Below are 12,850 nucleotides of genomic sequence, written 5' to 3' on the forward strand. Positions count from 1 at the left end.
GTGTTTGAGTCTGTGTGATTCATTTATGACAATGTCTTCATGTTGTTTCTGTTTGGTGTATTACCTTTGCAGTTATTTCATTGACCTTGGTCATATTGTTATGTCCTCATTAGTGCCAACCTGCCAAGATATTCTTGGAGTACTAGTGCCAACTACAGGAATTATTGAGCGTCTTTTTAATTTAGAAAATATTCCTTTTGGGTAAGAATACCTGTCAAATGATTCAGGATACAGTTGTGAAAGTAACTGCTACAGATTTCCTTCTATGGTCCTTTAGGCCTTCACATTCAATGAGTGTTGGATGTATGTATTTCCATTCCTTTTACTCTCTAGAGTTAACACAGTAACTTGAATGGTGTTTCATAACATTGCTTTAGAAGATTTACATTAAAGCAAAAATGCTTTCTAATTCAAGCAGCCCAACTACTCTGTATGCTGAATGATTATTTAATTAAGTTTGTGTTGATTTAATAAAACGTGTCTTTTAAAACATCATTTATGGAAATGGAAGGGGGATTTATATTTACTGAAGAAATATGGATTAAAAGAATTTAAAAGAATTTGTTTAAAAGTTTACTTTTTAATAGTACATTTAAAATATTGTGTTCATATTTCCCATCTGATTTTTGCCTGTGAGTTACTTTTTTACAGCTATAAGAATCAGATGTATTTAGAAGAATGTACATAGCTACATTGCTCTCCAGTTGGTATTTTCTTACTTTTTTTGATTTATCATTTACAATGATGGCTTATAAAATTTGAAAGAATATTGATATTAAAAATATCAAGTTAGGGTTTTTTAGGGTGCTAGACATTTTTATATTATTCTTTTGAGCAATGTAGTTGAAAGACTAGGGTAGGTATATTACACTTTATAGAAATAGCCCTCTGTAGCCTAGATAGGCCAAGTTTTTGGATGTTCTAATAGTGATTACAAAATATTAATTATTGGTGATTCTTGCATATCACTACCTTTTTGTTCAAATGCTTTACAATACTACATTTCTCAAAGAGCAAGGCACTTAACAAATGTTCCCAGCATTCGCTGCCATGGGAGCCAAAAGATTATCCACAGGTACCTGTGATCAACTAGGCCACAAATTCCTACAACTAACATAAATCGTTTTTGCACTTTGCATTTCCACTGCCATTAAGATTCATGGGCAGCTTTCCCTGACTTAGAGAGCAGTAAAGGTTGATCTTTAGATGATTTCCAGCCATTTTCCTACCTCCTACACTTTTTGCCCAGCTACAAACCCCTCCACTAAAGATGGCAACATAGCTAATAGCATAGTCACTTCTCCTTCACTGGGTCAACAATTCTCAGGCAAAATAATAATGACATGAAGGCAATTTTGAAAGCTGTTCTTACCATGCAAAAAGCACAGAGGTTACTGGCACTTGATCAGCTTGCCCAGCAACAATGGTGAATACAGCATGTTAGTAAAACAGCCTCATAATAGCGGTAATTAACCTCAAAAGATGTGCCGACATTCTCCTATACTTAAGTACATGAAAATGCCATTTTTTTAATATAGCAATAGTTTTTACTGTCAGCATAAAATAGCAATTTCTTTGCAGCACAGAAAAGTTCTACTGACTTTTCAGTTTGAGCGCTGCTTTTGTGTATGCCACCAGGTGATAGCTCTCACCACTCAGTCCTGGGAAAAGCACACCTTGACCTTTCCCTGCTCATAAAACATGTTTGCAGTTTCACATGTTAAACAATACAGACCCCATTTTTTTCCAGCAGTACAGAAGAAGTAGTGTCTCCAGAAGAAAAAAGAGTCTGTAATGTTTGACTCATCTGCTTTCTCTTAAATGTTGGAAAAGCAGGAGAAGCCTCTTCTCAGCAATGCTTTTATGTTTTGAAGGAAGCGAAGGACACTGACCTATAACACTGTGTCCATACTAGTGAATGGCAGTTCTCTATGCTGAGGGAACAACTAAGAACACCCTGGATGAGGTACACGACACAGAGCCACTTGCTGAATGAGGCAGTCAAGGGTGAGTGGCAGAAAGCACAGAATACAACAGCCCACCCATGTTCCAACATGTCATTTGAACCCTCCTTAAGAAGTACTGATGTCATGATAAGTCTTCAAACCTACTGTCCTAAATTAACCATTGTTGCTCAGGAAATAATTCAAAAGCATTTATTGTCATAAGATCTATAGATAAAGGAGTTTTACTTTAAAAATTCCAGTCACATGAAAAGATATGAACAGAATACTTTTCTAGGGTAGCAGATCTATTAGAAGCAAGCATATGAAATGCCCGAATGCCTGCACTGCTTGATCCATTTTTGAGCCCACTAAAACTTCCAGAAAAATACGCTTAAACTTTCAAAGGAAACCTCTAAGAGTCAAGATTTGCTGTTTATGTGACTAGGACATTTGCACCATGAGTGCAGGAGCCTGGCTTTTCTGGAGAATGAGTTTTGCAGATGGTGAGACTTTTACCATTGCAGGACCCATCAGCACAATATTGCTTTATTGTCACATTTCACAACCATCAAAAGCATACATGTAGGCACTTACCAAGACAAACTTCTGCACATAGTACTCAATCTCCTTGATGCAACAAGGAGTGAACATTCACAAAGATAAAAAAACACCTGGAGACATCCAGAAAAAGACAATTCCATTTTTTTGCCTATTAGTGTCCTACCTCATGCCTGTTCTGGCAGTCACATGTTTCAGCCTTTGATGTACCATGACAAGTTAAAAAAAAATTACATAAGACATTCTTTTACTTCTTGTTGGAGCAGACTTATAACAAATTTACTCTTCCCTTAGGGTACTACAAGAATATTTAGAATTCTTGTTTCAGATTTGCCATGAAGATGAGCAAATCGAAATTATAAAATCTTGTGTGTGTGGTCAGTGAACTTTAGATTCCTGCAGTCACAAAAGCAAAAATTGTGACCAAGATCATAGTTGCACAGATTACATAAAGCTTCATCTCCTAGGTGATGCACAGATATACTTGTATGTTCTGGGCAGAAAATTCCCAAGTCCATAGGTAAAAATAATTTTGTAAAATGCTAAAGATAACAAACAGCTAATGGCATACATACAGAATTTTTGTGATCAGAAAAAAAAAAAAGTTAAAAAATATTTGGTAAGTATTGGGTTATTCTAAGCACAAGTACAGGCTTGGTAGAGAATGCACCGAGGGCACTCCTAAACAGGTCTTGGAGGTGCTGGTGGATGAGAAGCTGGAGATGACCCAGCCAATGCACCTGCAGCCCAGAAATCCACGGTTCCTGGGCTGCATGCAAAGCAGTGTGGGTAGCAGGGCCAGGGAGGGGATTCTGTCCCTCTATTTCAGTTTCATGAGACTGCACATGGCGTGCTCTGTGGCTCTCAATAGAAGACATGGACCTGTTGGAGATGGTCCAGAGGAAGGCCAGGAAGATGGTCCTGAGGGCTGGAGCAGCTCTTTTACAAAGACAGAGTTTGGGAGATTAAGCCTGGAAAGGAAGATTCTTGGGAGATGATGTAGCAGCCTCATGTACCTAAAGGGGGCCTACAAGAAAGCTGGGGAGGAACTTATGACAAGAGCATGTAGTGACAGGACAAAGAGGGAATGGCTTCAGACTAGGAAAGTAGATTTAGATTTAGATATCAGTAGGTTTAGATTAAGATATCAGGAAGAAATTCTTTCTTGTGAGGATGGTGAATCACTGAAACAGGTTGCCCAGGGAAGTTTTGCATACCCCATCCTTGGAGCTGTTCAAGGCCAGGTTAAATGGGACTCTGAGCAACCTGGTCTAGTGGAAAGTGCCTATCCACAGCAGGGGGACTGGAACTGGGTCATCTGTAAAGTCCCTTTCAACCTGAACCATTCCATGATTCTGTCATCTGGCAACATCATTAGGTCTTCTTCAATATAGAAACAGAAGAAAAAAAAACCAAAAAGCAACAGCCAAAAAAATACCACACTCCCAGAAAAACAACTTAAAAAGGAACTTGTAGATGTTATACATGTTAATCCAGTTACTAGAAACTTGTCTTAAAATGATAAACCAAAGGCAAATTCTAAAATCTGTAATTTTGTTTTCCTGATATGGCTGCAACAGAAGTTTGAGCCTGTTTTCTTAGAGACAGGATTTGACTGACCTATGGAATTCTGAGTAATGGTATTATCTGTTAATTAAAGCAGTACATAAAGAAAGCACGTAGTAATCACATTTCAGTCAAATAAAATTCAGGTTCACTTTATTCAAGATTATGAAGGGGGAGTAGTTGGGGTGGAAACCAAGAGAGCCATGCCATGAACGCCATGCAGCTGAACAAAAATGAAGTGCAACAATCAGACTTACAAATGTTTGAGGAATTTTCTTAGAGGTAATTGTAACACTTAGCAAACTGAGAACCCAAATGACATTTCTCAAATGTATTAAGTTTACATAACAGTCATATAGAAGAGAAGCAGTTCTTCAGCATTTCAGTGAAGGCCAAGATACACTTTTAAACACCACAGTGGGCAAAACTAAATGCCTACATTTTAATTTTTATCAAGATCCCCTTTTCTAGTTGCATATACACTTTCAATAAAACTAACATGCCTATTCAGCCTTCTTGTTGAAAAAAATACGCATATTGCAATAAGGAATGAGGCACAGCAGAGTAGACATTTCACACAACCTATAGTAATCCAGAAAATTACACTATGGCACATGTCTAAATACCCTTCTCTTCAGCCTGGGGTGATACATAATTAAAGGAGACAACTGGTGTTTCCCAAGAAATGGCAAAATTCTTTCATGACTGTATGGAGAAATCTTTATTAGAAAAATAAGGTCAAAATACACAAATTACAGACTAGAAAAGGGGCCTATAGAAAATCATATTTTCATTACAAGTGGAAAACAAGTGATGTGGAAGACAAGTCCCACACTGACTTCTGGACATTTCATACCCTGTCTTAAGGCTTTCAGTTAGAAGATCAAAATATTTTATAGCCTATAAGAAAAATGCCATTCTGGGAGAATTGTTGTTTTCCAAAACACGAGCTGCTTAACCACTAATATGCACGTTTAAAATAAATCCTTCATCATTAAGAGTTAAATTGCCTTAATATTACAGAAGAGCCAGCTGAGATTTAAGAATCAGTTTGTTAGCAAAATAAATGTAAGAAATAACTAAAATAGAGGCTCTGTGGAGAGCAAATATTTAGAACCAGGTAAATGGAAAAGCTACACACAAATGGGAATGTACAAAGTACACACAAGATGCATTGTAAGTGAATTTTCAGCAGGTACTCTGTAAATGCTGGGGAAGTAGAGGAGATCACACGCTTATCAAGAACATTATGAGGCTAGTAAATGAACTATCACGCCGAAGACAGACATGACAGATGAAAAACAAGCTACAGATAAAGAATGGTACTCAGTGCATGTACAACTACTACTTATCTAAGGCAAAGTATGGAAGTTTGGCATGATATAACCTGAGTTAATACTCTTGGTATATACTTGTGTACAAAATATTGGAATAACACCATCATTATAATAGTTTTGAATCCCCTTATAATATTTTGATTCCATTTACAATTTATGGGGAAAATGGCAAGATTACCTGTATTTTGCAACCTGCTAAATGGTTACTCAACACCAATTTACTTACAGTAAATTAAATATCTGCAACTATAGGTTATACGCTAGTTGTTTTAGATTTACAATAACTGAAAAATCTGGATACTTCAAGCATCACCAGCAATGGTAGAATTCTATCTTGTAGCTACAAATATTCCAAACTATTGGTTGGAAATCATATTTTGGCAGTAGGTGCTTTCTATATGCACAATATATTCTGAAGACTTTGATAGCGGAATTTACAGAAACCTTCATATAACACTATTGCTCAATGTACTTTTTGTATCAACTGCCATAAACAGCCAATCAACAATACTATGACTACTATATCTAAGAAATAAAAAAAATTGAAGACATTCAAGCTAACAAAATGTTGCTGTCTGAGAATGAAACAAAAAAGTTTCACTGGGTAAGAAAAGTTAATAAAAGCAACTGTGACATATATTTATTGTTTAATATAAGTTCAACTTAACTAGTTACTTGCGTAGCACACAATATTGTAATTCAAGGCATTTATATTTGGTATGCAACAGTGCATTATAACCCCATAAACTCCTTCTTGATTTGCAAGACTAACTTCTATTTAAAATAATAGGCTTTTATTAATGTTTTTAGTGCAGAGTTAATTCTCCCCAATAAGCATTTTTGTAAACCGTTAAATTTTCTGTAATAATTCATAGAGGTGTTGCAACATTTCCTTGAGTAGGATATAAAAAAGTTTACATTAAAAGCAATACTGTACTGTAATTGTGATCTGGTCCATTCATTTACAAAAAGCCCTAGTATTGTCAACTAAGCAGCCACTTCTGACCTAAATTCAAATTCTCTGATCAGTATCCCCCTTTTTATATTTTGAGTTGCAACACTAGTGATTATGTTAACATTTCTTTTGACAAAGAAATTTGTATTTCAACACAGCCTCAAGTCACATCAAAACCAAAACATAGAGTAAGTACTGATTTTCACAATCAAATCGAAACTGCAATATTTGCTCCAAATGTTATCGTAAGAATTATTCCAGAGTTCAATTTCAGTATCAAAGGTTACGACAAACTCACTTCATACTGTTTATATAAAAAATTAAATCTGAAATTCTTACATTAAAAAAAATCAAGCAAACCAAGACAAAACTTGGCATATTTTTTTATCATTACATAATTTTTTTAGGCTAACATCATGTACTTTTCTGATATAGATTGTTGTGACCCCATAATAAATAATTGAATAAATTTTCCCTCCCTCCTGCTTTGCTTTTGTTGATGATATTCAAACAGTCTGCTTGAGAAAGAGGAATTAAAAGGTAGCTGTTCAGAATTCTTCATATCTCGGTGCTTCTCCATTCATTATAATTTTGGCTGATTTTCTCGTACTTCTTCTAGTTTAGAAAGGATCCACTGTGTGAAGAACAAAGTAAAAATTAGAATCACAGAGACAAGAGGAACCTCAACTGATGACAAGATGCAAAAGCAACTTAAATTAATCAGAGAATGCAATTTTTGCAAGCTGTCTCAAACCATGATGCCAGGGAACCACATCCTCATTGAAATATACACAAGACTCACTATTTTTTTTGTGAAAATTACTAGTTACACTGGTTAAAAACAAGGCAGAATTTTGACAAGGAGCTACCTAATAGTTCTGGCAGATCTGAACTGTTCCTACTATCTTGTGGTTGGATAGGGATAGGTGGCTCGGAAGATCCCGGTTGTAACGGGAAGAGCAGAGAACACTCCAACCCCCCAAAGATAAGCTATCACCACAAGAATGTAAGCCCCTACTAACATGTGCCAGTACTTTTCCATTCTCCCTTCTAACCCAGGAAATGTAGCAATACCCCTCTGACGTAGTAAAGACCCCAGAGTATATAAACTGCATGTTTGAGATAATAAAAGCTTTTGTAACCGTCCACCATACTGGCGTAAGCGTGTTACTGGGCCTGGCGGTACCAGCAGAATGTACACGCCATGCTGTCGGTTCTGAAGACCAAGCCGCCACTGTTGCAGAAAAGAAACAGCAACAAGTGGTGCCGAAAGCCCGGGAGAACCTTGGCGGACGGGATTTTCGCTTGGAAGGAGACAGCGGCAGTAGCGGCTGGTCCGATCTACTGCGGAGGAGACAGGGGGACGCCCCAAGAACCCGCGAACGGCATGGAAGCCTTAGCGAAGGTTGTAAGTCTGATGGAGGTCCACCGGGGAATACGGTGCGACCAAAGGAATTTATATCTTGCTATTGCAAGGCTTTTGGATTTGGGCACGATAAAGCGCCCCGTAGATATATTACAATCAGAGGATTGGGAGAGATATATTGCTGCTCTGGCTGAAGATACAAAAGCCACCGGCAGTGGAAAAGTTTTAAACACATGGGGAAAAGTTGAGAAAGCGTTGCAGAAAGCAATAGAAGAACAAGAAACTTGGAACGCTGCAAAAACGTGTTTATTTGCCATTACGCAGCAAAAGGGGGGGGGGCTACGGTGTCGCGGAACCCCCCGGGGACATGCGGGGAGCGGGCGCATTACACCCTTCCCCGAGTGCATGCCCGAACCCGCCGGAGCCCACAGGAGACCCCCAGACCCTCCCGCGGGAACCCCCGGATCCAAAAACTCCCACGAAACCCCCCGAAAAAACCGTGGTTTTCCTGACCGTTCCTCCCCGCCACGTCCGGGGTCCGAGTGTATCCGGCAGCGGCACCTCGCCGGGTTCAGAGGCACTCCCGCCGAGTGCGCTGGACAGTGACCCCCCGCCAGAGTCCGAGATCGCGGTTTCTCCGACCGCCGAGCCGTGGCGGCAGGCGGAGGAGTGCGTGCAGTCTTTCTGGGGAGGGCTCGCGCGGGAAGCGAGGGACGCCAAGAAAAGGGCCAGTGCTGGGGCGCAAGTGGCAACCCCACCACCGCCGCCGCCGCCATATGGCCAAGATGGCGCCAACCGTCCAGAGCGGGGGGCGGGGCGGCCGACCGCATGGCGCGGAAAACCCGGAAGCACGAACCCCCGCGAGCACAGGTGCGTGGGAGACTAGTAGAAGTCTGGACCTGCCGGTCTCCACAGCGCACGCGTGGGAGAGCGAGGCGGGGCGGATACGCAATCGGAAGCCGCTCCCAATGTCACCATACAAGGGGGAAACCCCTCCTTGGGTAAGACAGGGCGAGCCCAGGGGGTGGGAATGGGACCGCCCCCAAGAGGCGCGCTGGCGCCACCCCCGGGAGGAGGGGAGGGGCCGGACGCGGGAGGCGGAACGGGGCCGAGCCTGAAGGGAAAACCGAACCCACGCGCGGAAGGCGGAACGGGGGCGGAGCCCGACAAAAAGGCATAGCAAACCGGAAGCCTACCAACAGTCTGCTTCCGACACTGAGGGAAGCAACATCTCCGCGGCTAGTTATATAGAGAGCTCCGAGTCCGATACAGAAACGGAGATAACAGAATTTATGAGGTTTCCAGCGAAACCGAGCAAAGCTTTTAACAATGTAAGGGAACAAACTCAGTACAAACTCACTGATTGGGGCAAAATAAAGGTAGCATGCGCTGAGGGGAAACCAGCTGCTGCAATACATGCATTCCCTGTAAGAGTTACCGGTGCACGGCAGAATTTAAAGCGAACCTACACCCCGCTGAGCACAAAGGAGGTACAAGCAGTGGTGAAGGCGGTTCAGGAAAAGGGGATTAATTCAGCTGTTGTGTCCACACTGGTGGATGGTCTTTTTAGCAATGATGATATGCTACCTTTCGATATTTCACAGGTAACTCGTATGCTTTTTGACGGGGCAGGGCTGATTGTATTTCAGCAGGAATGGTCCGATCATTGCACAGCTGCACTAGCCCAAGCTTCAGGGCAGGGACAGCCTCTCCAGGGCTCTACCCTGTCCAGACTGCTAGGCAAACATGATGATGTGGCTACACCGCAAGACCAGGCAGCATGCCTCTCAGCAGAGGAAGTGAAAGCAACAACCAGAGCAGCTAGAGAGGCCATAAGAGCGGCTTCTCGGGTAGTGGACAAGTCAACACCATGGTCCACTATTAAGCAGGGGGAAAGCGAAGGCTTCACACACTTCGTAGATCGTTTGCAAGCTGCAATTGACTTGTCTACCCTGCCTGTAGCTGCAAGGCGACCTGTGGTGACTGATTGTCTGAAACAACAGTGTAACACCGTCACCAAAGACATCCTGCACTCTCTGCCAGCAGGGGCCAGCTTGGCTGACATGATCAAACATGTGGTAAAGGAAGAACAGCTAATACCTATACAGGCAGCGGTTCATACCATAACCAATGCCATAGCATCCCTGGGTGGGCACATTGTGGGTACTGGGGTTGTGAAACCATAGTAACAGATGCCAGGCCGTCAGGGCCTGGGTGGGACCCACAAGAGCCCGACAAGTTCCTACAGTTCACCTGGGCACCCGCAGGTTGCAAAACACCTCTCTTTGTACATGGAAACTCCTATCGAAACAGCTATAAAATCCCTAGATTTCGAAAATGCATATACTATAACATGACAGTCTTGCAGCCCAATCATCCTAGTTGGACAGTGGGTAAAGCATGGACAGTGGTCCTTCAAGGGTCGAAAGAGTGGGTGAATGTGCGAATTACCAGGCTCCAACCATCAGCATCCCGAGCGGTTGGACCCAACAAGGTGATTAAAAGCACGCAGACAAAGAGAAACATGACCTACCCCAAAGCCTTACCCACAAGCGTCACCAAAATCCCAACTAGCGATGCAAAAGCCTTTCAGATGGACCGTTTAGCCAGGTCAGACCCAGACCCAATCCTTCGTATGTTAGAAGCTACCTTCCTATCCCTGAACGAATCTAACCCTAACCTAACCAATTCCTGTTGGCTTTGTTATGATGTCCAACCCCCTTTCTATGAAGGAGTTGCTTTAAACACCCCATTCAGTTACTCCACAGCTGATGCACCTCACCAGTGCAGATGGGACACACCCCGCAGAGGTATTACCCTGAGTCAAGTCACAGGTCGAGGCAAATGCTTTGGTAATGCAACCCTAGCTGAGCGAAAAGGGAACGTCTGCACCAGAGTTGTAAAGCCCAGCAGAAAAAACAATAAGTGGGTGGTTCCAGCTGCGTCAGCAATGTGGGTTTGTCAAAGATCTGGAGTAAGTCCCTGTGTATTTCTTCCCAAGTTCAATCATTCTAACGACTTCTGTGTCCAAGTTCTGATTGTTCCTAGGGTCCTGTACCACTCAGACGAAGAAGTGTACAACCTTTTCGAAGAATCCAACAGACTCCACAAAAGAGAGATAATGACAAGTGTAACTATCGCAATGCTGCTCGGCCTAGGAGCAGCCGGAACGGCCACAGGTGTTTCGGCCCTAGCAACGCAACATCGAGGTCTGTCTCAGCTACAAATGACCATAGACGAGGACTTGCAGAGGATTGAGAAATCTATTTCCTACTTGGAGAAGTCAGTCTCCTCGCTCTCAGAAGTGGTCCTGCAGAACAGGCGAGGACTGGACCTCCTGTTCATGCAGCAAGGAGGCCTGTGTGCCGCCTTGAAAGAGGAATGCTGCTTCTATGCGGACCACACCGGAGTCGTCAGAGACTCCATGGCAGAACTCCGAAACAGACTGGCTCAGAGACAGAAAGATAGGGAAGCTCAGCAAGGCTGGTTCGAATCCTGGTTTAACCAATCCCCATGGTTAACCACTTTAATTTCCACTTTGGTAGGCCCATTGGCAATGCTACTTTTAGCTGCTACCTTCGGACCATGCCTGCTGAACAAGATAGTCTCATTTGTTAAAGCTCGCCTAGAACAGACTAACATTCTGTTCATAGGCCAACATGAAATGCTGTGAATTAATCAGAGAACATTGCCAGTCACAAGATTTTCCAAACTTGCCTGGCAAAAACTTACTCAGGTTTCCAAACTCCTTCTTCCCTTATTAAATCCTAACCTTCTACCTCATTTAGTGCCTATATATATATATATATGACTACCTCGTTCTTTTGTAAAAGAGGCGGGGGGAGATGTGGTTGGATAGGGACAGGCGCTCGGAAGATAGCGGTTGTAACGGGAAGAGCAGAACACTCCAACCCCCCAAAGATAAGCTATCACCACAAGAATGTGAGCTTTTACTAACATGTGCCAGTACTTTTCCATTCTCCCTTCTAACCCAGGAAGTTTAGCAAGACCCCTCTGACGTAGTGAAGACCCCAGAGTATTTAAACTGCATGTTTGAGATAATAAAGACTTTTGTAACCGTCCACCATACTGGCGTAAGCGTGTTACTGGGCCCGGCGGTACCAGCAGAATGTACACGCCGTGCTGTCGGTTCTGAAGACCAAGCCGCCACTGTTGCAGAAAAGAAACAGCAACACTATCTGTTGTGGTTAAAACTAGTCATATCAAAATGAAAATGTTAGATAGAAAATGTTTGTAACAATAGCAGCAGTACATATATCAAATGAACGGCTGGTATTTTTTAAAGGATTTTCCTCATTCTTCAAAAACATGTATTCTGAAGAACAGACCAGTAACACCTCACCCCTGCCCACCACCTGGAACAAAACCAGGAGTAGTTTACAAATATTTTGTTCTATTAAAAGGTACTATTTTAATTCATATTCTATTGTTTAGTTTTTGTTAGCATTACTGTTTAATCAATCTTTTGTCAGACTAATGTAATTCAGAATATTAAGGTAGACAAAAGTCTGGTGTTGGAATTGAATATTTTTGAAATTCAGTACTGAGTAGATTATTGCTATTTCCATGTCTGTAATGGGTATCTGGAAACACTGAATTTTAAATATACAGATTTTCATGTTAAGAGTACTTAGGTTACACCTTTTAAGTCACAATTAAAATTATAGTGGTAAATTTATTTTGACTTTACCTTAGCATCCTCTGGACTTCTAAAATTAATAATTTTTCCAAATTCTTTGGCATGGAAGACAGACTTTACTCGTTCCTAAAAAAACCCCAAAACCAAAACAGTAATTCAAAATTGAAGTGAGTTACTTCAGGCTTTAAGATTACGATGCTATTTACTACCAAGGCAGCCTATAATGGTTCAAACAGCCACGTGTATCAAGAACAGTCATTTGAGTATGTCTGCATCACATGCACATACCCTGAGAGACCATTTTTTGCATGAAAGCACAGTAGAGTGAACACTCTAGCAGTGACAGACTCCCCTTTTTACCACGGAGTCCCTGGATAAGGATCTATAAACATGTGTAGGAATGGAAGGCAGATAATGTACATGTGGTAATAAAATCCATTACTCCTCAAAGTTTTAATTTGT

At 41.6% G+C, this 12,850-nt stretch overlaps 1 protein-coding gene across 1 annotated transcript in view; it reads right to left on the reverse strand.

The window, feature by feature from the left end:
* Window positions 1-4,195: 4,195 nt before the first annotated feature.
* The window catches only part of VPS13A (vacuolar protein sorting 13 homolog A), a 106,785-nt gene continuing 98,130 nt past the window's right edge, over window positions 4,196-12,850 (reverse strand). The window contains exons 71-72 of the mRNA XM_066339086.1: window positions 12,440-12,514; window positions 4,196-6,996 (exon numbers count right to left, since the gene is read on the reverse strand). Of these exons, the coding sequence (XP_066195183.1) occupies window positions 6,946-6,996; window positions 12,440-12,514 (126 nt within the window). The 3' untranslated portion in view covers window positions 4,196-6,945. The remainder of the gene's footprint in view (window positions 6,997-12,439; window positions 12,515-12,850) is intronic.

Source organism: Sylvia atricapilla, chromosome Z, assembly GCF_009819655.1.
Source record: "Sylvia atricapilla isolate bSylAtr1 chromosome Z, bSylAtr1.pri, whole genome shotgun sequence".
NCBI classification, from domain to species: Eukaryota; Metazoa; Chordata; class Aves; order Passeriformes; family Sylviidae; genus Sylvia; species Sylvia atricapilla.